The 25,052-nt window shown below is 34.0% G+C and overlaps 1 protein-coding gene and 1 non-coding gene across 2 annotated transcripts in view; both read left to right on the top strand.

The window, feature by feature from the left end:
- Positions 1 to 23,893, top strand: part of CLEC2B (C-type lectin domain family 2 member B) — a 30,567-nt gene extending 6,674 nt beyond the window's left edge. The window contains exons 3-7 of the mRNA XM_044228351.1: positions 2,591 to 2,676; positions 9,349 to 9,435; positions 17,452 to 17,615; positions 21,646 to 21,749; positions 23,166 to 23,893. Of these exons, the coding sequence (XP_044084286.1) occupies positions 2,607 to 2,676; positions 9,349 to 9,435; positions 17,452 to 17,615; positions 21,646 to 21,749; positions 23,166 to 23,274 (534 nt within the window). The 5' untranslated portion in view covers positions 2,591 to 2,606 and the 3' untranslated portion in view covers positions 23,275 to 23,893. The remainder of the gene's footprint in view (positions 1 to 2,590; positions 2,677 to 9,348; positions 9,436 to 17,451; positions 17,616 to 21,645; positions 21,750 to 23,165) is intronic.
- Positions 12,369 to 12,475, top strand: LOC122892776. Its single transcript, XR_006381465.1, has one exon. It is a non-coding gene; the product is annotated as a U6 spliceosomal RNA (small nuclear RNA).
- Positions 23,894 to 25,052: the final 1,159 nt, after the last annotated feature.

Genomic DNA, 25,052 nt, shown 5'->3' with positions numbered 1-25,052 from the left:
CTTTAACAATGGAGAATATGCCACTTTCAAAAGTCTAGAGAGCTCAACATTTAGAGGGTTCTAGATTTCTGAGGGTTTTGAGAAAGCTTTTAGGAAAAGACACTCTACAAATGGTGGAAAATATTTGTAATACATATATCTGACAAAGGAATTGTTTCCATATTGTTTATATATTAGTTTACTACTCATTATATATATTTTTATAGGATGATTTGCCCTCTTTTCAATGAGTTATTAGACATAAACATAACCACATATAACAAATATAAGATACATATCTTACAACCCATTAAAAAGAAGACAAATCATCCTATAAAAATTGGCAATATATCTGAATAGAGAGTTCACCAAGAAGGATATATTGGGATGCCTGGGTGGCTCAGTCTGTTAAGCGTATGCCTTCACCTCAGGTCATGATCCCAGGATCCTGGGATCTAACCCCCCATTGGGCTCTCTGCTCAGCAGGGAGCCTGCTTCTCCCTCTGCCTGCTGTTCCCACTGCTGGTGTGCTCTCCCCTAACAAATAAATAGAATCTTTAGAGAAAAAGATATATTAATTGCCATCAGCATATGAGAAAAGGCTCAACAGATTCTCAGAGATTAAAATTACATTTACATACCTCCACATACCTACTAGAATGGTGAAAATTAAAAAGATTGACCCTATCAGATGCTGCTGTTGATATGAAGGAAATGCAACTGTTCTACTTGGAAGAACAACCTCCTTGGAATATATATTATGTTTATAAAATTAAACATCTATTTTTTTAAAAAAACAGCTTTATTGATGTATAATTGATATACAAAAAAACTGCACATACTTAATGTGTACAATCTGATGTGTTTCGACATATGCAAACATCTACAGTACCATTACCCCAATTGAGATAATAGACATATCCATCATCTCCCAGATCCCATGTTGAGTGTTCTTATCACAAAAAATACAAACATATTTTCTATTTGACCTAGCAATTCCCCTACTATGTATTTCCTCAAAAGATTAGAAAATAAATGTCCACAGAAAGACTAACAGAAATATTGATGCTGATTTTATGATAGTCAAAAAGTGGAAACAACCAAATGCCATAATGGATAAGCAAATTATTATATAGTCACACAATGAGATTCTACTCAACAACGAAAAGGAATGAACTACTGGTCTATGTCACAATCTGGATGAAACTCCAAAACATTTTACTGTGCAAAAGATACCAATCCACAAGGGTGCATGACTCCATTTAAATAAAATTCTAAACCCAGCAAAACTCATCTCTGTTGATATTATATGAGTGGCTGCCTGGTTCCTGGGATGAACTGCAAAAGTTCATCAGAAAACACTTTGAGTTGATAGAAATGTTTTTTATTTTGCATGAAATTTCATATCTTAATTGCTTCTCCTTAGAAACAAAATTAAATTTCATTCAACTATGATAGTGGAATCCGTAGAATATTTTGCTGATGACATAGAAGGAAAGGTTCATTTCTGCCCAAATTTTTAGTCTTCTTTATATTCCAAAATGGAACAATTTTGTTATTGGTATTTTATCTCACGTAATTTTGTTTTGCGTGATGATAGAAGTGACCAGAGCTGTATATTCAAGGCCGTCTGGAAGAGTTTAATCCTGTACTAAATGGGATTATTCTCTTTGCATTTTTTTTTTCTTTTCAATTCTTTTCCTTCTACTTTCCTCTCCATTCTCATTTCCTTTTCCCTTTACAGAGTCCCTGTCAAAACAGATATGGTGTTAATCCTGAAGGAACTTGTAGGACATCAGCTGCCTCTCTGTGGAATTTGAATATATTTACTGAAAGAGAATATGAAATCATTTGAAAATTCTGATGAGGAGAAATTTGATAAGGAAATTTTTTTCCTGATAATCTAATATCTTGAATATTGATAATATTTTGAGTACCTTTTAACTTTAGTTTCCTTTTTCTCTTTGTTTTCTTTTTGTGTAGGACTGTGTGCGCGCCCCTGTGGTAGCTTTCCTTTTTCTTTTTCTGCTTTCTGTTTGTGTAGGAGTGTGAGGGTGTGCACGTTGCTGTGATACATCTGAGAAAGAGAGAAAATTGTTTATATTCTTGTTTGAGTAGCCAGCTTGAAACATAGCTTTCTCATTATTTATTTCATCACTTTTAAGATTGTCTTTCTAAACATGATTGTTGTGTCTGAGCACATGTCTAAACTCATGTCTTAAATCATGACTTTTAATTAATTAATGTTCTTATCTCCTATGGCCCTGGAAGGACACTAGTTATATGCTACTCTAGAAACAATCGAAAAAACAGCCTCTTGTATATTTTGTTGTTGTTGTTCGACGGGGATCCCGCATAGAGAAAATAAGAATCTACAAGCTTGTTATTTCTTATATTTTAGGGAACTTCCTCTTTCTTCTGTACATTTTTTTGTTTTGTTCATAGGAGGAAATTGTGTTTAGGCAATAGTTTCACTCAATCAGATGCAGTTACTTTCATTTTGAGAAAGACTGCTTAAAATTATTCTGTTTTTCTAAGGTAGAATAACTCTAGTTTGAAGCGCTTCTAAAGAGACTAATAACATTTTTACATTTCATTTGCAAATTTGAAGAGAAGTTTTGGAAAAGATGACACAAAGCCCCCTGATACTTACCCAGACTGATCACAGGAATCAAGGAACAGATGAAAAAAAACAAGGTAAGGACATTTACAGTTGTTAAGAATGAAAGTTATTGTTGGAAATTATGACATGATGATAAAAGCCTTCCAAGGTATGGGACAGGTTTTGTTCTTTGTTTGTTTTCTTTTTCATCAAACAGAAAAATCCTTTTTTGAATTAACATCTCCATAAAATGAAAATTGTGGCAATAAAATTCAGATTTGGAATTGGCTATTTTGTCTTATGAATGGAGATTATCTTAACTGATAGTGGAAAGGGGTTAATCACAGCTTAAAACTGTTCAAGATTTGATTTCATTTTTACTAAGTATTTAATAAAACAAATACTGGAGAAGATGTTAAATTTGCTCCGCATACTCATTCAAGGCCCAGAATGAAGACAAAGTATGAAAAATTTGGCCAATATTTCTAATGTCTTAAAAGGTTGTTTATGGACAGTGAGTGGAATCAAAATAAGCCAGACTTTGGGGGGACTTAATAGCAGAAAGATTATCTCCCTATCTTCGTCTTATCTAAAGAATCATTAGTACTCTGATGTCTTAAAGATGTTTCTGTCAACCTCAAGAAGGATAAGAAAAGAAAATGCACTTTAAAATTAAAACTAGAAACTAGACGAGGCGCCTGGGCGGCTCAGTGGGTTAAATCCTGGGCCTTTAGCTCCAGTCATGCAGGGTTCTGGGATGGAGATCTGCATCGGGCTCTCTGTTCAGCATGGAGCCTGCTTCCCTTCTTCTCTCTCTGCCTGCCTCTCTGCCTGCTTGTGATCTCTGTCTGTCAAATAAATAAATAAAATCTTAAAAAAAACAAACAAAAAAAAACCTAGAAACTAGAAAACAGCTTAGGAGTTTAGACCTACCAACTAGCAAGTTCAGAATATGTAAGATCCAAATTCTAAATCAAGGAGAAAAATCTTTCAAAGTTATTTCAACAAGGGTCTTCTTAAACAAAAATATAGTGAAGAAAAGAGGTTAAAATGCATTAAATACAATGATCGATTTCGGGACTCTGGTGAATTTTAGACATTTGCCATTTAATTCTTTTCAATATATTAGTGCATGCAACAGTTAAAGGTTTTTGTTACTACAGTTCATATTAGAATGCATAGATATTATTCCTCATTTTTTGACAATTTAATAATTCTGTCTAAGGTTAGATCAAAAGGTTTTGGGACAGTGGGATCAAATATTAGATAATAACATGAAAATATCCTTAGTTTTAAGGATATTTTCTAGCTACTCATAAAATCAATGTTAATTTCTACCCTAAAGATTGATCAACAATATGAATTTATGTATTTTATGTATAAATAAATGATATATATTACATAAATGTAGTCTTTAATTTACTAAGTAATATTATGTATATGTAAATATTATATGTAGCATATATAGATATATAATTTGAACTTATAACACCATTGCAATAGTTAATTTAGTGCATGATAAAATTTTTTAATATATTATTTATTTTTTAATATTTTCTTTTATATTATTTTTTCTTGTTAGTAATTTGTGATTTTTTTCCTTATAGCTGTCAGATAGGGAAAAGTGTATTTTATTTAGTTTTAAATTCATTGGTCACCCTGAGTTTTTCCTCTTATCTCTCCTTGGAGATGATTGTCAATTTTAGTATATGTGCTGCGGAATCGAGCACGGAGATCAGAGCCAGAAATGGAGAGAAATTACTTGAGTCAGCTTTTCTACGGGGAAAGTAATTGGAATCCTTAGCTGTCTAGATTATCACAGGGATGAGTTTAGAACCATTTTAGTTACATTATTAATTAAATAGACTTTTATTGAGCTACCCAGGGATGTTATCTGTTTTTACATTTCTTTGTTGAACACATTAAGAGGGTTGAGCAACTTCTTTGAAATTCATCTCTCACTACTAAATTCACAATGGGAAAATAACAGGTTCTGTTCTTTTTGGTTTTTGGATAATTTTGCAGTGTACAAGTGTTGACCATTGAGTATAGGGGTAAAGAGAAGGAACTTATAAAGTGGAAGCTATTTATATTGAATGTAGAAAAGTGGATTTTAGGTTTAGATTAGATTTAGATTTTAGGTTTAGATTTAGATTAGAGAATGAACATGTCGCATGCTTAAATGTGTACCTGCGTATGAGAAATGCAGTAAATGTCCAATTCATTAGTGTCCTGTATCACACTAAATGTCACTCCAAGTCTGCATCGCACTGAGCTGACAGAACATTTAATCTTTGCTGTTTGGTGATATTGAGAGTGTGGGGGAGGGGGTTCTTCGGGGTTGTATGACATTTCCTAGGTTTATTGTGCCATCGAAACATTGAGAGAGTCTTAGTCATCTCTTTTCTCTGATTATTTGTGAAAACATACATCCCAACATCAGTTAGCCTTTTGGGTCTAGTCCCACTGTTTCTGTGCTACAGTTATAACAACAGCCACACTGTTTCTTCACCCCATCAATGGCAGATGCATCTTTTTTGAGTCTGGTGTTGTATGCGTACAGGATCTAGCATTCTCAACTGCACCACGGAATTAAATGATCTAATATCTTGTCCACTTTGCTATGGAAAGGACTCTCTGTTTCTGTAATGCAAATGAGCATTTCTCACATTGTCAGGAGGTATGCGTCTTTCTTCTTGTAGAATCATCCCTTTAATAAGCTTTTTTTTTTTTTTAAAGAAGGGTCATTGATTCTAAGCAGTTTTGGGTTTTCTTTCAACAATCATCCTGGAGGAAAGGATTACAAATAGACTCACTACCTACTTAAAATAATAAATAGAAATATTACATTTAAAAAATTCCACTTAATATTGCAGTAAATGATCTTCATGTTCCCTCCCCCACACACACAATAATTAAAATATGGAAAAATGGGAGAGCTATAACACAAGAAAAAACAATAGCATAAGCTTTCTTTTATTTAATTACTATTATATGCCAGAACTTCTGAAAACATAGCACACATATATTCTCTAATTTAAAAAAAAAAAGAGAGATAGGGGAGGGGGCCTGGGGATTCAGCCCTTTAAGTGTCTGACATCCTCCTGTCCTGATCTCAAGGTCCTGGGATGAGCCTTGAGTCAGGCTCCATGTTGAGCAATGAGTCTACTTGAGGTTCTCTCCCTGTCCCTCTTGTCACTTGCATGCTCCCTCTCTCTCAAAATAATTAAATTAAAAAAATATAAAAGAGAGAGAATGTTATTTCGTGGATGAAGAGATTAACAGGGTCAAAAGAGGCAAGAAAATAAAGTTATACACTATAAAATTTCTATCAAGATTTTGACCTGTAATATTTTAACAATAACGTTCTTTTGTTCACACTGCCAATTCACAGACAAATAGAATGTCATAATGACACATTGACTTGAATGCTTGATGCTATGACTTGATGCTATAGAAAAAGGAGGAATGTGCTTGTTTTCTTGATACCTGATATTTGAAGAAAACTAGTAGGGAATTAGAGAAATTAATATGGTGACACTTGAAAAGTGATTAAAACCACACTTGAGGGGAAGGGCGCCTGGGTGGCTCAGTGGGTTAAAGCCTCTGTCTTCAGCTCAGGTCATGATCCCAGGGTCCTGGGATTGAGCCCCGCATCTGGCTCTCTGCTCAGCAGGAAGCCTGCTTCCCTTCCTCTCTCTACCTGCCTCTCTGCCTACTTGAGATCTCTGTCTGTCAAATAAATAAATAAAATCTTTAAAAAAAAAAACACTAGAAAGAGCATGAACTGAAGCTTGGAACCAAGGCATATACAGAACCAAAAGGCTGAAAAGACAAGTGTATGTTTTGTTTCTCCTCTTTTTGACTTTTGCTGCGTTGGAGGAAGTGTCATTTCTCTTAACATAGGAATACCCCTTCCTTTTGTACTTCAGACCACATCCCCCATAGCCAGTGCAAGAATTCTTCTTCTTAATTTTTCTCTCCCTCTTTTGCCTGTATTGGCAATCTATACCTTCCATATTAAATCACCTCCAAATGAACAAAAGAAACATTATGGGTTAAATGTTTAAAAAAAGAACCTCGTGATAACCACTCCTCTCATTTTAATTACCCCTTTGCTTGCTTCAATACATACAGCACAAGTTTCTTTGAAATGCTGATTTTACTTCCTTATTCCAACAGTGTACCCTTATTCTGTGTGACTGAAGGCACTCTATCAAGGATACCAGTGCCCTCCAAGTGCTCCACTTGATTTTTATATCTCTAGCCCTACCACCCTTGTTTACGAGATCCCCATAATTAGATTTAATTAGACTTATAGCTCCCTAAATGACCTCTTTACTCACTAATCACAAGGAACTTTCAAAAGCATAAATTTGGCAGTGCCAAACACCCACCTAAAACAATTCAGTGGCTTCCCATTATACTCTGAAGAAAGTCAAGTTCTTTCCCAAAGTTTAATGTTTAGCATCATTTTGTTCCTAACTAGTCAGTATTCCCTGCTACTTTTGACCAAATCACACTCCTACTTCGCCATGTTCTTTTCCATTCTTTCCTGATTTAAGGCACTTAAACTTGCTCTTCTCTTTGCTTAATATTCTTTCTCTGGCTTATTTCACATAAATGGCCACTGCTCATATTTTAGGTTTGGTTTTAATGTCAGTTCCACAGAATTCCACCTCCAGCCCACCATCTTTTCTGGTTATTTGCCTTTATCAATCACCCAGCTTATCGCCTTCCAACTCTTGTTACAATCTATAATTTTTAATTTTTTTTTCAGGTGACTGTGTCTTCTCCACCAAATATAAGTACCAGGAGAGCTTTTGTTTATTATTATATTTATGGAAAATAGCACATAGTAGGTGATTAGTAAATATTTGTCAAAGAATGAACAAATAAACATGATGCTGGCTCACAAGTGAAGCACTGTAGTTCATGTTTATTATGTAGCTTTGAAATCCCAGATGGTTAGAAGAAACGTACAACTAATGACAGGACTTTTCAGAAATTTGGCAGAAACACACAGGTTAGACATGATTTCTAATTATATTTATAACATAACTGAAATAACCGTCTGGTGGCTCAAAAACAATGTTAGTTTTCTCTAGCTGCCTTCCTTCTCCCTCTTTATGGTACTTTTAAACAATTATTATGAATTTTTAGAAGTACGAATGTTTTCATATGTTGTGCATGATAGTGTAGATTGCTACCATACTTTTGGAAGAATATCTATTCGATATATGCCAATTTATTTATTTTTGAGATTTTTGTCTTGAGAAGATAATTAGACAAATATGCAAGACATTTAAACTATAATTCTAATTATGGTTAACTCAAAAGGGTGGGACAGCCAAAATACCCATTAGAAGAGGACATTTTTTAAATCCGTCCTTCAAATTCTTATGTCAAATTATTCTTCTACATGATGTGTAAATTTACCTGTTTCTCTGAATGAACAACCACCTCCAAATTTTAGTGGCTATTGCTTATGGTTCTAAGATTTAGGGATAAATACAGATTCAGTAGGAATGGCTTATGTCTCCTCTGTTACGTGGGGCTCAAAAACAGTGAAAGTAGGAATTACAAAGTCTCTTAAGGCCTGGGCTCTTAAGTTTCAGTGTCACATCTGCCCCAGTCTCCTGGCTAAAGCAAGGCATAAGGCAGTTCATATTCAAATGTTGGGGAATACAGTATATCTCTTGATGGGAGGAGGAACAGGATCATGTGTCAAAAGGGTGGTGGACACAGGGGGGCCATGATTCACTGGGGGCCATTCTTAACAGTCAACCACATATGAGAAGAACAAATTGTTAACTGAAAACATTAGAATATAAAATAGTGGGTACTTAATGATTGTACTAATATAAAATCATGTGTATTTGTAGGCAAGGTTATATGTGTGAAAAAAGGATTAGAGAGATATATGGATGGAAGGATGTTAACCCAAGTGATAATGCTGGTAATTTTGAAGGAGTAGAAATTTAGATGTGTTTTAAATTTAATATCTTCCATACATCCACAAAGGAAAAAGTTTATTCAACAAAAGAATAGCTCTTCACCAGGAAAAAGATAGGAATGATAAATGTTCTCAATAAGTTTACTGTCTATCTTAAAGTATCATAAAATTTTACAGTAAGGATGTTTATAAACACATAAAATGACAAAATTGTTTTATTTCAAAAAAACTTATGTCTATTTTTTCTCCAAATGGGCACTAATTTTTCTGTTCTGCTGACTTTGTAGACGAAGAAATACCAGGCCAGGAAAAAAGGAAAGTAGTGTCTTGTTCAAGTTCCTTTGATCATTTGCAGCAAAAATTTCAATTCCAAATCTTCTGATTGATTATTTATGAACTTTCAAATATGTTATGCTACCTAACCTTTAAAATAAAGTTTTCATTAGTTAAAAAGTAGATGATCTTAGAAATATTCAAGGAGTGTTAAGATGTGCTGATATTGTACCATAGAAGAAGGATATTGAAGGGCTGGGAGTGGCTCCAGATCTTAAGAAATTCTACCCTAAAGAATTATACATATTTGATTCTTTGGACTATGACAGTAAGGTCAATGGTAACACTAGATTGAATTAAGGATAAACTGAGAAATTTCCCAAAAAAAAGCAAGTTTTTTTTTTCCATATAACAAATAGAAATGGTAGGTTTGTGTTATCTCATGAAATAGTGGAATAAATTGCTACAAGGAGTTAGATATGGTTATGAATGAAAATTTAATATTTCTTTTACCTGTTTCTAAAATTAATTTTTTCAGGTCCTCAGAACAGCTATAAGAAGATTATCATATGTATTTTGCTTGCAATATCTTTCACTCTCATTAATATTGTAATTACTGGAACAGGTGAGTAAATTACATTTTTTAATTCTTTACTTATTATTTTTTACTTTTCTATGGCCTCTACTGAATGATCTTTTCTTATTTTTCTCACTCTTTTCCCATTATCCATGATCTATTTAATGGGTATCAATAAATGGATTATTATGAATTACATGACCTATATAAAGCATTGGGAAATGCAAAAATAATTAAGACAAAATCATTCACCCTGATAATGTCATGTTCCACCATCATCCCCATACCAGTGGCAATCTCTATTTTGATTTCTGTTGAATAGTTTAGTTTTGCTGATTTAAAAATTTTTCCATAAATAAGATCATACAATTCTTACTTATTCTTTGCATCTTGTTGTTTTTGTTCCACATCATGTTTGTGTGATTCTTCCATGTCATAACAAGTAGCAAAATTTCACTGAGTCATTTTTGAAAGGGGTTGGAAAAAATTTTATGCAAAAAGCCAGATATTAAATAAATTTATCTTTGTTAGCCTTACAATTTGTGTTTTAAGTACTCCATTCTGCATTTGTAGTGAAAAAACAGCCACACATGATATGTAAATAATTGTGCTTGCTGTGTTTCACTGTAGTTAAACATGAAAATTTGAATATTTTCATGTGTCACAAAATGTTACTCCTTCTTTAATTGTTTTGAGTTTCTATTATTTATTTTATTGATGATTTTAAATTGTAAAAACATTTTGCATTTTACTCTGATTTTGGCCTCAGGCTGTAGTTTATAGATCCTCACGGTAGATTATCTCATGCTATATATTACTTTATTAATCATTCTACTCATGATGGACATTTGGATAGTACTATATTTTTACTACTGCAAATTATGCTGTTTTGAACATCCTTATGCTTTTAGACTTTTAGAGAATAGTGGGTATCATTTGGGATACACTTACAAGAAAAATTATTAAACCATGCAGTATATATATGTCAACTTTAGTAAATAATTCCATAGATTGAGGACAACCCAGTCCAAAGTTTATGACGTATTGGTAGTTTAACATACTGGTCAACACTTTGTTGTCAATTTTACCCATGTTTGCCATTCTGATGAGTGTGCGCTATTACCTTATAGTGAATTTAATTGACGTTTTCTTGACCAACATTGTTAAGCTCCTTGTTGTATTGAACTTAGCTCACTTAGTCACAGTATTTTGTGATGGGTATATTCAAATACTTGAGTTAGCTCTTTGTTTTTTGTTAGATTCATAGGTATTCTTTAATATAATCAATAAAAATGTTTTGCATTTCTATTGTAAATATCTTCTGCTATTTAAATATAAGTATACTAAAAATCTTTCTGAAGTTTACATTTATTTTCTGTAATGTTTTTCAATGAAGGGAAGTTCTTAATTTTTAGATAGTTTGAATTTTTAAAATTTTTTTCTCTATTTTTACTGTTTTACATTCTTTTTAGGAAATTTGCTATACTCCACATGCATGAAGATATTACTCTAGAGTTTCCATTGTAGCATTCATTATATTTCTATTAATCTCACACCCAGAACTATAATGCTTTTGAAATTGATTGTTATAAGTGTTTGGGTATAATGTCAAATGTGCTTTTCTCCATTAACAGTCTTCTGATCTGAAGCAATTTATTGAAAAGTACATAGTTTACTTTACAGTTCATTCCTGGTTTTGTGCATTCTGAATTTGGAAAAAATGTATAATGAAATGTATCCTTCATTCTGGTATCCTACAGAGCATCTTCACTGCCCCCCAAATTTTCTATGCCCCACATATTCATCTCTTCTCAAACTCCAGCCACTGGCAATCACTAATCTTTTTACTCTCTCCATTGTTTTGACTTTTCCAGAACGTCATACAGTTAGAATCATATAGTATATAATCTTTTCAGATGGGCTTTTTTCACTTAGTAATATGTATCTAAGGATCCTCTGTGTCTTATGGTTTGAGAGGTTTTTTTTGTTGTTGTTTGCGCTGAATAATATTCCACTGTTGAATGTATCACAGCTTATTTATCTATGCACTTACTGAAGGCCATCTTGGTTGCTTAAAATCCATGTCTAGGTTTTTGTGTGGACAAAAGTTTTCATCTCCTTTGGGTAAATACTAAGGAGTGCGATTGCTGGATTGTATGGTAAGAGTGTTATGTTTGGTGGGAAACCTCCAAACTACATTTCAAAGTGCCTTACCATTTTGCATTCCAACCGGCAATGAATGGAAGTTCCTGTTGCTCCACATCCTCACCAGCATTTGGTATTGTCAGTGTCCTGTATTTTGGCCATTCTAACAGGTGTGTAGTATCCCGTTGCTGTTTACATTTGCATTTTTCTGATGACATACGATGTGGGGCATATTTTCTTATATTTATTTGCCATCTATATATCTTCTTTGCTGAGGTGTCTGTTCAGGTTTTAGATTGTTTCTTTTCTCATTGTTGAATTTTAAGTGTTCTTTTTATGTTTGGATAATAGTCCTTCATCAGATGAGTCTTTTGTAAGTATTTTCTCCCAGTCTGTGGTTTGTCTTCTCATTTTCTTGACATTGTTTTTCACAGAGCAAAAATGTTTAATTTTAATGAAGTGGAAGGAAATCCTGCTCTATGCCTCAATATGGCTGACCCTGGAGGGGATTACACTAAGTGAAATAAGCCAATCACAAAAATGATAAATACTGTGTGATTCCACTTACATGAGGTACCTAGAGTAGTCAAACTCACAGAGACAGGAAGGAAATGGTAATTGCCAGGGGCTGAGGGGTGGGGGCTAAGCATCAGGGTGCTGCTATTGAATGGATACAGAATTTCAGTTTAGAAGGTTAAAAAAACTTCTGGAGATTGGTTGCACAACAATGTAAATAAACACTGTTCAACTGTACTTAGAACTGGGGTTAAGATGGTTAATTTAACATTATGTGCTTTTTGCCACAATTAAAAACTTTTTAATTAAAAAAAAAAGTAGTGCTCACTTTGGCTGCACATATACTAAAATTGGAATGATACAGAAAAGATTAGTATGGCCCCTGCACAAGGATGATATACAAATTCGTGAAATGTTGCACATTTTTGGGCCCCTGGGTGGCTCAGTGGGTTAAAGCCTCTGCCTTCAGCTCAGGTCATGATCCCAGGGTCCTGGGATTGAGCCCTGCATCAGACTCTCTACTCAGCAGGGAGACTGCTTCCCTTCCTCTCTCTCTGCCTGCCTCTCTACCTACTTGTGATCTCTGTCAAATAAATAAATAAAATATTTTTTAAAAATGTAATGAAGTACAGCCTATCAATTATTGCTTTTATAGGCTGTGACTTTGACATTGTATCTAAAAAAATCATCACCATAGCCATGGTCATTAAGGTTTGCTCCTATGAAATCTTACAAAATTTTTTTAGTTTTGTGCTTACATTTAGGTCTTTGATATGTTTTGAGTTAATTTTTATGAAAGATGGAAAGTCTGTGTTTAGATTCATTTTTTTTTTGTATGTGAATGTCTATTTGTTTTAGCACCATTAGTTGAAAAGACTATCTTAGCTCCATTATATTGTCTTTGCTCCTTTGTTCAAGTTCAGGTGACTACATTTATGTAAATCTATCTTTGATCTTCCTTCTCTATTACATTGGTTTATTTGTCTATTCTTTCATCAATACTACACTGTCTTAGAGATTACTGTAGTTTCATAGCAAGTCTTGATGCTGGGTAGTGTTAGTCCCCCAATTTTGTTCTTCTTCCAAATTGAGTTGGTTATTCTTTACATTTTGCTTCTCAGTATAAATGCTAGAATTAATTTGCTGGTATTCGTAGATAACCTGACTAGATTTTGACTGGGATTTCAACAAATCTATAGCTCAAGTTGGGAAAGAACTAACATGTCGATAATATTGTGTCTTCCTAATTATGAACATAGAATGTATCTCTAAAAAGTGTTTTGTTCTTTGATTTTGTTCATCACAATTTTGTACTTTTCCTTGTATAGATAATAGAGTATATATTTTATTAGATTTATTTTTTTAAAGATTTTATTTATTTATTTGACAGACAGAGATCCCAAGTAGGCAGAGAGGCAGGCAGAGAGAGGTGGGGGAAAGCAGACTCCCTGCAAAGCAGAGAGCCCAATGCGGGACCCAATCCCAGGATCCTGAGATCATGACCTGAGCCAAAGGCAGAGGTTTAACCCACTGAGCTACCCAGGTACCCCAATATATTTTATTAGATTTATATGTAAGTATTCAATTTTGGAGGGTTCTAATGTAAGTCATTATTTTATTTTTAATTTCAAATTACACATCTTTATTTCTGGTACAAGGGAAAACAATTGACTTTTGCACGTTAACCTGTATCCCCCAAACTTGCCATGATTATTTATTAGTTCAAGGAATTGTTTGTTGGGTTTTGTTGTTGTTGTTTTACTTCTTTCAGATTTTCTACAGAAGTGATCATGTCATTTCTGAACAAAGGAATTAAGTTTTATTTTGTTTTTTTTTTTAGGTTTTTTTTTTCAGATTTTCTATAGAATGATCATGTCATCTCTGAACATCTCTCCTTTCCAATACGTATGCCCGTCATTTTCTTATCTTGCATTTTTGCATTACATGGAACTTTTCGTATGATAATAAAATGTAGTGGTGAGAAGGGAAAGCTCATTTCAGTAGGGAAGCCTCCAGTTTCTCACCATTAAGTATTATATTATCTGTAGGGTATTTTTGTAAATAGTCTTTTTAAAAATATTTTATTTATTTACTTGACAGAGATCTTTTTAAAAATATTTTATTTATTTACTTGACAGAGATCACAAGTAGGCAGATAGGCAGGCAGAGACGGGGTGGAGTAAGCAGGATCCCTGCTAAGCAGAGAACCCGGTGTTGGGTTTGATCCCAGGACCCTGGGATCATGACCTGAGCCCAAAGCAGAGGCTTTAACCCACTGAGCCACCCAGGCACCCCTGTAAATAGTCTTTATCAAATTGAGAAAGTGCTCCTTCTCTTACTAGATTATTGGGAGCTTGTGTCGCAAGTGTTAGATTTTTGTCAAACGCTTTCATTCATATGATCGTGAATCATGTCACTTTTCTTTTTTAGCCTGTTGATATATGACATTAATTGATTTTCAAATGTTGAACCAGCTTTACAGATCTGAGATAAATTCCACTTCGTCAAGGCATATACCTCTTTTTATATATTGTTGGATTGAATTTGTTAATATTTTGTTGAGGATTTTTGTGTCTATGTTCATGAGATATATATAAGAAAAGTTTCCTTTTCTTGTCTTTGTCTGGTTTTGGTATTAGGATAATGCTTGCCTCATAGATTCAGTTAGGAAGTATTCCATCTACTTCTATCCTCTGAAAAAGATTGTAAAGGACTGGTATAATTTCTTCCTTAAATGTTTGGTAGACCACCAGTGAATTCATCCGGGTCTGGTGAAGAGAAGTTTTGAGATATTACTAGTTATTCATTCAATTTCTTTAATAGATATAGGCCTATTCATATTGTTTCTTCTCATTTGAGTTTTGCAAGATTGTGTTATTCAAGGAATCGGTCCATTTCATTTAGGTTAGCAAATATTGGGTCATTAAGTTATTCATAGTATTTCTTAACCCACCGAGCCACCCAGGTGTCCCTATTCATAGTATTTCTTTATTATATTTTGATTTCCATTGATCTGTAATGATGTCTTCTCTTTCATTTCTGATATTATTAATCTGCATCCTTTCTCTCTCTCTCTCTCTTTTTTTTTTTTTTTTTTTTTTTTGCCATAGTTAACCTGGGTAGAAGTTAGCTGATTTTATTTTTCCTCAAAGAACAAACTTTTAATTTTTTAAATTTTCTTTGTTAATTTCCTACTTTATTTCATTGATTTTTCTTGTATTTCTTATTATTTCTTCTCCTTTGTTTACTTGGGTTTAGTTTTCTTTTATTATTTTTTTTTAAGATGAAAACTTAGATGATTGATTTTAGATCTTTTTTTCTTTTTTTTTAAATTTTATTTAATCATTTGACAGAGGGAGAGAGAGATCACAAGTAGGCAGAGAGGCAGGCAGAGAGAGAGAGGGAAGCAGGCTCCCTGCTGATCAGAGAGCCGGGTGCGGCAGGGCTCAATCCCAGGACCCTGAGATCATGACCTGAGCCGAAGGGAGAGGCTTAACCCACTGAGCCACCCAGGTGCCCCAGATCTTTTTCTTTTCTAAAGTATGTTTTCAATACCATATATTTTCCTATAAGCATTGCTTTTGCTGCATCCCAGAAGTTTTGATAAGTTGTGTCATTTTTCTTTAGTTCAAAACATCTTAAAATTTCTCTTGAGATTTCTTCTTTGTTCCATGTGCTATTTAGATCTGTGCTGTTTTATCGACATGGTTTGGGAAATCTTTCAGACATCTTTCTGTTACTGACTTCTGATTTAATTGCAGTGTGATCTGAAAGCAGGAATTCCATTGTGATTAATGTGATTAACTCCATTGTGATCTGAAAGAAAGATTTCCTTTCTTCTAAATTTGTTAATGGTGTTTTATGTTAATTATTAATTTAAATAACTATCAGCTTTCATCTGGAAGTTTATGTAAGCATTTAGATTATCAGCAAATAGAAATGTTTTTATTTATTCTTTTGAAATCTTTATACCTTTCAGTGTATTGCCTTCTTTTACTGGCTTGAACTTCCAGTACAGGGTTGAAGAAAAATAGTTAGGGTTGCATCACTACCTCATTCTTAAATCCATGAGAAAGTTTTTAAATATTTCTCCATTAAGCATGGTACTTTTAGGGGCACTTGGCTGGCTCAGTCAGTTGAGCAGCCAACTCTTGGTTTCAGCTCAGGTCGTGATCTTGAGTCGTGAGATTGAGCCCCACATTGGGGCTCCACACTCAGCATGGAGTCTGCTTCTCTTTCTCCCTCCGCCTCTCCCCCTGCTTATGCTCTCTCTCTTTTTCTCTGTATCTCGCTGTCTCAAATAAATAAATAAAATCTTAAAAAAAAAGAAAAAGAAAAAGGTGTTAAACTACATCAAAATAAAAAGCATCTGCACAGTGAGGAAAAGAACAAAACTAAAAGGCAAACTATGGAATGAGACAAGATATTTTGCAAATGATATATTCCGTTAGGAGTTAGTATCCAAAATACATAAAGAACTTATAAAACTCAACACCCAAAAGACAAATAATCCAATTTAAAAATGGGCAGAAGACAGGAACAGACATTTCTCCAAAGAAGACATACATATAGCCAACACACACATAAATAGGTTCAGTATCACCTATTAAGGGAAGTGTAAATCAAAACTATAATGAGATATGCCCTCACACCTGTCAGAATGGCTAAAATCCACAACACAAGAAACAACAGGTATTGGTGAAGATGTGGAGAGAAAGGAATATTCATGCATTTTTGCTGAAAATGCAAACAATGCAGCCACCTTGGAAAACAGTATGGAGGTTCCTTAAAAATTTAAAAATCAAACTACCTTATGATCCAGCAGTCACACTCCTGGGTATTTACCCAAGGAATATGAAAACGTTAATTCAAAGGGGTACATGCACCCTTATGTTTATAGCAGCGTTATTTATAATAACCAAGGTATGGAAGTCGCCCACGAGTCCATCAGTAGATGACTGGGTAAAAGAGATGTGATGTATATTTACAGAGAAATATAATTTGGCATGACAAAGAATGAAATCTCACCATTTGTAATGAGGTGGATGGAGCTAAAGTATAATGCTAAGTGAAATTGTCAGACAGAGATAGACAAATACCATATGATTTCACTCACATGTGGAATTTGTATAGGTGACTTAACTCAAATAAAAATCACACTGGTAGCCCTATGACGGATAATGGACCACTGGGGTTTGGGTAATGTAATATCAGTGTCCTATCAAATCCTGAACTGCTGTCTTTTAACATAACATAAAATTTGTCTTTCAATTTGTTGCAGATATGCAATTCTGGTCATAATCAAAATCTTACATCACTATCTTGTCTTTCGCCATTGATCTCAAAATACAGTGGCATATTATTTCTACTGGCCTTTAATAAATGTGTTTGTCTCATTTTCAGGTTTAGTATGTAAGAGTACTCAGGATTCTTGCCCAGATGATTGGATTGGTTTCCAAAAAAAATGCTATTATTTCTCTAAAGAAGAACAAGATTGGAATTCAAGTAGACACAACTGTGTCACTCAACATGCTGACCTAACTATGATTGACACTGATGAGGAAATGGTAATTTGATACACAATTCTTATGCAATTTCTTCAGTAGAGGCATTGGAAATATTCGAATGATATTGTGATTTTAAAATTTTTTTCACACATGCCTGTCTATGCCAAAGATTTTTAGAGCTTGCCATGTGAGATACAGTTGCAAAACTTGGTAACGTTTGGTTTGAATAGTGTAAGGCTTATATCAAGGAGTAGACTTGACAGATATTTTTGTATTTTAAGTATAAATCAAAGAACTTGATATTATTTGGAATCCTTTTAAAAGTCAGTACTGCAGGAAAACAACTGTTTTAGGAAGGATGGGATTCTCCAATCTACCCCCTTTGAGGAAACTTCCTCTGACTTCTCAGTCTTGCTTTGCTCTCTCTGAGGTCCCATCACAGCTTCCATCAGAGCACTCACTACCAGTAAAGAATAGGTATGTAACTGAAAGTCTTCTTAGACTGAATCATGAGCTTCCACTGAACACACACTATGTCTTATTTGAAATTATTGCATTTGCTATACCATAAAGGCAGGTACAAATTAAAAGCTTAGTGGCCCATTTTAAAATAAGTATTGATTTACATGGCAAAAATCCTATGAATAAAGGAAATCTCCTAGAACTTTAACAGAGGATTGGGCAACTACATACTTCTGCACTTGTGAAATTTGTTCTTTCCCTCAATTATTTATGCGATAAGCGTATGTTTTTACTTCTGTCTAGTCTCTTTAAAAGTTAAGGGTCAAGATACGGTTTACTCATGTATGGTCTCAAAAAAAAAAACGAATAAACAAACAAAAAGCAGAATCAGACCTGGAAATACAGAAAACAAACATGGTTGCCAGAGGGAAGGGGGTGGTGAGATGGGCAAAATGGGTGAAAGGGAATGAGAGGTACAGGTTTCCAGTTATAGAATGAATAAGTCACGGGGGGAAAAAGGCACAGCATAGGGAACAATCAATGATATTGTAATAGCCTTGTATGATGATAGATGGTGTCTACACTTGTGATGATTATGCCCTAATGCATAAATTTGTTGAAAAACTATGCTGTACACCCAAAACTAATGTAATATTGTACATCAACTATACTCAAATTTTAAAAATTAGGTAAAGGATCAATATAAGAGGTAAGATAACTTGAATAATTTGCAGTTAAGAAGTATTAAAATGTTAAGCAGCACAACACAGCATTTAAAATGGTTAAAAGAGAATTCTCTTAATTCTGTGGTCAATAAAATATATTTAGGCAATCTGCACGAAGGTTGGTTCAAATTTAAGTGGATGTGAACAGGATGGGGGCAATTTATAGACCAGTGCAAGAAAACAACTATTTTGGTTGCAGCAAAATGTATAGAAATCCAAATATATTTTAAAAAACTAGGTATGTTAAGAGTAAGACACAGCAAATCAACAAGTAAGATGCAAACTTGAGTTCATAGAAGATCTTCTGTATGTAGTCAGTGGTTTCATTGTTAACTTTTGCAAGACTTTTGCAATGAACATTCTGAGAAATTCTTAAATTGTCCTTTACAGTTTCTCTTGGGGGAAAATGTCTAAATTAGCAGCAAGATGGAAAAATATTGAGTGCTAGTAAAAATTTTGAGAGATAAAGAATTAAGGTAAAATATTTTAAAAATCTTCACTTATAAGACTTGTCAGCAAAAGCTGACAAAATTAGTGAATATCATAGAACACAAAGATCAGAGCATACCAAAATAATTAGTTTTGAACTTAAGAGACATTATTAAACATACCGATAAAAATGATTGTACTCTTTGGATCAAGAAAAGAGACTTTGATCTTACAATTTCCTGATATATTTTGAAGGTCATAGATGCCTATATTTACTATATAATCTGGGCAAAATTTAAGCAACAAAATGAAGTAAAGCTATCTGTGAAGGAGTGATAAAAATAAAGGACTGTTTATTTTAAATGGTTTAATTAAAATATCATATTTGTTTACTTAAATTACAAAATGTTTTCCTTAGTTAAAATGAAATACAGCTTGTTTCATGAAATATTTTTCATACTTATTTCCAACTATGTAAAGTTATCTTGCATCTTTAACAAGAAACCACATGGGTATTCTTTTAGTGAGCAAATAATAATTAACATGTTTCCTAGGAGAGACTTTAGGAAATGCCCATCCCTGTTCCATGTCACTAAGACCACAACTACTGAAACTCATCCGATTTTCCCAATTATCCAATAACATACATACTGTGATTGTCAATACATTTATCCTTTCTCTTTTTTTTTTTGCCTTCAAGCAAGCTCTTTCCTAAGGCTAGAATATGAATTGCCCTCTTCTTCCTTATCCTCTGTTTTTATTATGGAATATCCTATTCTTCCCTTCCAGATACACCTCTTAAAGCACACCTGATATGCAATTGCCTTATAAAGATTCAGATACTTCTTGTAAACTAAAATTTCACTATGTATTTATTACAGTGACATTCTTCTCCTTATCCAGGAAGATATTTTCTAACCCTATGTTTACATTAGTTTCTTCACTATAAATGAAACTCTGTGAATTCAGACACAGTGTTTGACTAATCTGTTCTTTTACAAACCCAAAGCTTAGCTCAATGAGTTAATTTTTTTCAAATAAATTTATTAAATTCTGCAGAAAATTGTATATTAAAATATCAAAGGGTATTATTAGTGTCACTGTTATAGACAGGAATATAGACAGGACCATAGTGTTGTGAACTGTATCCTTTATATTTATCATAAAATTGAAACATGGAATGATACAATACCAATTTTGTGGTTTCCCAGCTATTAAGCGGCATAATAGACTCAATGACTTTCTGTATATAACTGTATGGTTAAAAAGGTTCCAAGGCAGGAAGAAATTTCAACATTGAATGAATAAGGAGAAAAGGAGAAATATGAGGATAAAGTTATATTTTTCTCCTGAAAGATCTCTTTAGAAATAGAAATTTTGGGGGCGCCTGGGTGGCTCAGTGGGTTAAGCCGCTGCCTTCAGCTCAGGTCATGATCTCAGGGTCCTGGGATCGAGTCCCGCATCGGGCTCTCTGCTCAGTAGGGAGCCTGCTTCCCTCTCTCTCTCTGCCTGCCTCTCCATCTATTTGTGATTTCTCTCTGTCAAATAAATAAATAAAATCTTTAAAAAAAAAAAAAAGAAATAGAAATTTTGGGCTGAAAAATAAAATTTGAGAGTTACATTCTAGAAGAATTGGATATATGAAAGGTGTGTGTGTGTGTATGTGTGTATGTGCATATGTTCATGCAATACTTTTGGGAGAGAATATGAAGTAAAATATAATATTAAAATCAATATACTAATATTTACTGTGAAGTGGAAAAATATTATAATAAATATCCGATGATTAGAAAAGCTGTGTAGGGGGTGCCTAGGTGACTCAGTGGTTTAAAGCCTCTGCCTTTGGCTCAGGTCATGATCTCAGGGTCCTGGGATCGAGGCCCGCATCGGGCTTTCTGCTCAGTAGAGAGCCTGCTTCCCCCTCTCTCTCCATCTGCCTCTCTGCCTACTTGTGATTTCTGTCTGTCAAATAAGTAAATAAAATCTTAAAAAAAAAAAAAAGTAAAGCTGTGTAGGAAGTTAGTTGCAACGTTTAGTTTTCCAGGCATTTACAATATTAAAATCCTGGAGTTATAGATTTCCATATTGAGTATTTATCAATTTGGAATCAAAAAGTGGGGTACCAGGTAGTGGGTATTATAGAGGGCACGGTTTGCATGGAGCACTGGGTGTGGTGAAAAAATAATGAATACTGTTTTTCTGAAAATAAATAAATTGAAAAAAAAAACTTTAAAAAGGAAAATTTAAAAAAAAAAAAAAGTATCTTAAGGAAAACTTACCTCACATCTTTGTTTACAAGTAAGAAAACTAAGGGTCAGAGGGTGAAATGCTTTTTCAAAATCCCATAGCTATTTTCTGGTGAAGTGGGAGTTGAACGTTTGTTGCCTTGCCCTTCAAAACCTGCAAAGCAGGGGGGGATGCAATAGGTTGTAGCAAAAACTAAAAAACATACGAAATTTATTTTGTCTCTAAAGGGATTTCTTAAGCGATACAAATGCACTTCTGATCACTGGATTGGGCTGGAGATGACAGAAAATCAAACAGGACGATGGGTAAAAGGAACCATATTTAACAAATGGTGAGTTTCTTTCTTTGAGGGATTATTTAAATTTAGATAACACAGCCTTCTCCAGAAACTACATTAGCTGCCTTTCTCTAGAGCCCAAGGTTTGGGTGTGTGTTGGAAAAATGAGATAGGGAAAATTGTATCATGTATTACCTCTAAATTCACAAAAATCTAATCTGAAATAATTCTTGATACTAATGAATTTGAAAGGATGAAAATCAATTCGTTCTAAGATGCATTAGTTCTAAGAATCAACCAGGGAGGTTGGAAATCAAGATATAAGAAGGAAGATCTTTGCTGGTTATTTTGAAAATAAAGGTCTGCTTTATTGGTCTGCTACCATAAACACAGACCAAAAAAAAAAAAAAAAAAAAAATTCCAAGAAACATATGCCTGATTTTAACCTATATTCTCCAATTTGTATTTATTCTTCAAGCTTCATGCTACCTGTTTGCTGACACCTTTTACAGTTCAAGTTAAACTTCCTGTTCATTTTAACTTGATTTATATCTTCATATCTTCCATTTTGCAAAATTTACTGCACATTTGACCTCCACATAACCTCCCTAAATAGTGACCGCCAGCCATTTAGCCATTTAGTTTATATTAGAATTTCTCAACAGCAACACTACTGACATTTTAAGCTGAATAATTCTTTGCTGTGGGGAGGGAGTTCTGTCTTGTGCATTTTAGAATGTTAGCAGAACTTCTTGCTTCTGCCTATTAGAGAGGTTCCCCCCTCCACTTAATGAAAATCCAGAATGTCTCCAGATGTTACCAAGTGTCACTTGTGTATGTGTGTATTGGGAGGTGGAGTTCTCACCTTGTGTTGAGAACTATTGGTTCATATAAACTGGTAGTTCTGCTGATTACACATAACTCTCTCTTTTTTTTTTCCAATTTATTTATTTTCAGAAAAACAGTATTCATTATTTTTTCACCACACCCAGTGCTCCATGGAAGCCATGCCCTCTATAATACCCACCACCTGGTACCCCAACCTCCCACCCCCCCACCACTTCAAACCCCTCAGATTGTTTTTCAGAGTCCATAGTCTCTCATGGTTCACCTCCCCTTCCAATTTACCCAAAAGCACATACCCTCCCCAATGTCCATAACCCTCCCCCCCTTCTCCCAACCCCCCTCCCCCCAGCAACCCACAGTTTGTTTCGTGAGATTAAGAGTCACTTACATGCACCCGAATGTTTATAACACATAACTCTCTTAATGTCAGTTAACGGGTATAAATTCTTGGAAACTTTCAGGGCCTAATTTGGTACAGGTTATCTTCCCCTTAACAAGAGAGCACTGTACAGGACACTTTTCAGGACGCTGGAAAGATTTTTTTTTTTTTTTAAGTGGGGTCATTGGGCAAGCGAGAAATCACAGGATTTTTTTCATTCTTTGTGTTTAATCCCTTTATCATAGGTTTCCTGTGAGAGGAAGTGAAAAATGTGCTTACTTAGATGATAATGGTGCAGCAACGGCTAGATGCTACACAGAAAGAAAATGGATTTGTAGGCGGAAAATGTATTAACTGACATGGATACCTGATTTTTGTCACCCTTTTTTTCTTTCCCTCTGTATAATTTAATTTTCAACACTTCACTACTTTAATGTTCGAACCTGATAGTTCATCTTGATAATTGTCAAAACAACTTACTTTGACTTATTTTTCTTCTTTTCAAGTTGCCTGGATTTTTTTTTTTTCTATATCAATTAGAAAATGCCTGTAATTAATTTCACAGGCTCTATAGGTCAATTTGGAGAGTGCTATATTTAAAATATTATTTTTTATTAATTTATAATATATATGTTGTATTGTGTTTATCATCCTGTATGATTTAGTTTTTCTAATAAGTCATATTATTTATTATATGTGTCCCCATTAAATGTATCTGAAATTTGTGCTATTCTAACTATGTAATTTTATTATGTTTTAAAATAGTTACTTATTTGTATGGAAATGTAATGGTTTACATTATTCTAGAGCACTAAAATCTGCTGAAACAGAGGACAGCAGTGTTTTGCAGAACTAGGGTGGGGGGCGGCGATCATACACCATATGTGTCTGCCAGCTTTTGCGGGTCTTCATGATAGGAGAGAGTTTTACAACTCTTTTTTTTAAATTAGTTTCACATTTTAAAGAAAATGCTTCTAACAGTTGGTTCTTTCTCTTTTTTAAAGATTTCTTTTATTTGAGAGATTTCATTTATTTATTGAGAGAGAGCACAGCAGGAGAGAGGGAGGAGCAGCAGACTCCCAACCAAGCAAGGAGCCTGACAGAGAGCTTTCCCTCTGTACCTGTAATGTTTGTTTTACAACTTGTATCTAGGTGCCCACTGAAGTTAGCCTCCTACCTTCCAACAGAAGCTAAGAAATAGAGGTGCCACTTTTCTTGATGGTTAGTTACATTTCAAAGGAATGACTCTCTGGTCCTTAAGACAGGCACTTCTGGGTTGTAAAGCCTTTAAAAAGCTCTTTGAAAGATTTACATCTCAAAGAAGCAGATACAGAATTTCCAATCACAAATTTCCTAACGTAAATGGTCTAAAAATGAGGAGTCAGGGACTCATAAGATAGAAGAACAAAGCTTGTCTAAAATTTAACCAAGCTGAAGGGAATGTTAAAGCCATCTTTGTTATTGTCCATAAAATATTAATTAATTACAAAGGGAAAGAGAAACTTTATGTGAAGTCTGATAAATATCACATTAAGCATGTGAACAAAGTCAATGGCATCAACAATGGAACAAATAAATATGTGTGCCTCCTGACGGGATGCAATAAGAACTTCTCACTGTTTCTGCCAAGGAGCAGTTGAATATGACAATGAGAAATAATCAGACAGATTGAGATTAAAGAGCATTTTGCAGAAAAACTGGGTTGTAGTATTCCGAAGTGTCAAGTTGTGACTAACAAGGAAGGCTAAAGAACTCTTCCAGAGGGAAGGAGATTAAAGAGACATAATAACTAAATGCAGAAGAAGATTCTGAGCTGGATCCTTTAGAGACAATTGGCAAACCTTAAAGAGAGTCTGAGATCTAGATGGTAGCACTGTGTTAATACTAGTTTATTAATTTTGATCACTTAGTTGTGATTAAGTGGAGGATTTTTGTAGAAAATATGCACAAAAGTATCCAATGATACTTGAAATTTTCATAATAAAATGTATCAATCTGGCAAGTGATTCTTAAGAGGTTCGGGAAGAAGGAAAGTGCTTTTGCTCTGTACTTGTAATGTTATACGTTTATGAGAGTTTCTAAATTTAGATGAAAATTGTATAAAATCTAAAGCAAACAAAATATTTAATGCT

This window comes from Neovison vison, chromosome 12 (assembly GCF_020171115.1).
Source record: "Neovison vison isolate M4711 chromosome 12, ASM_NN_V1, whole genome shotgun sequence".
NCBI lineage: Eukaryota > Metazoa > Chordata > Mammalia > Carnivora > Mustelidae > Neogale > Neogale vison.
Note: the sequence above shows the minus strand (reverse complement) of the source record. Positions and strands in the feature narration are given on the sequence as shown.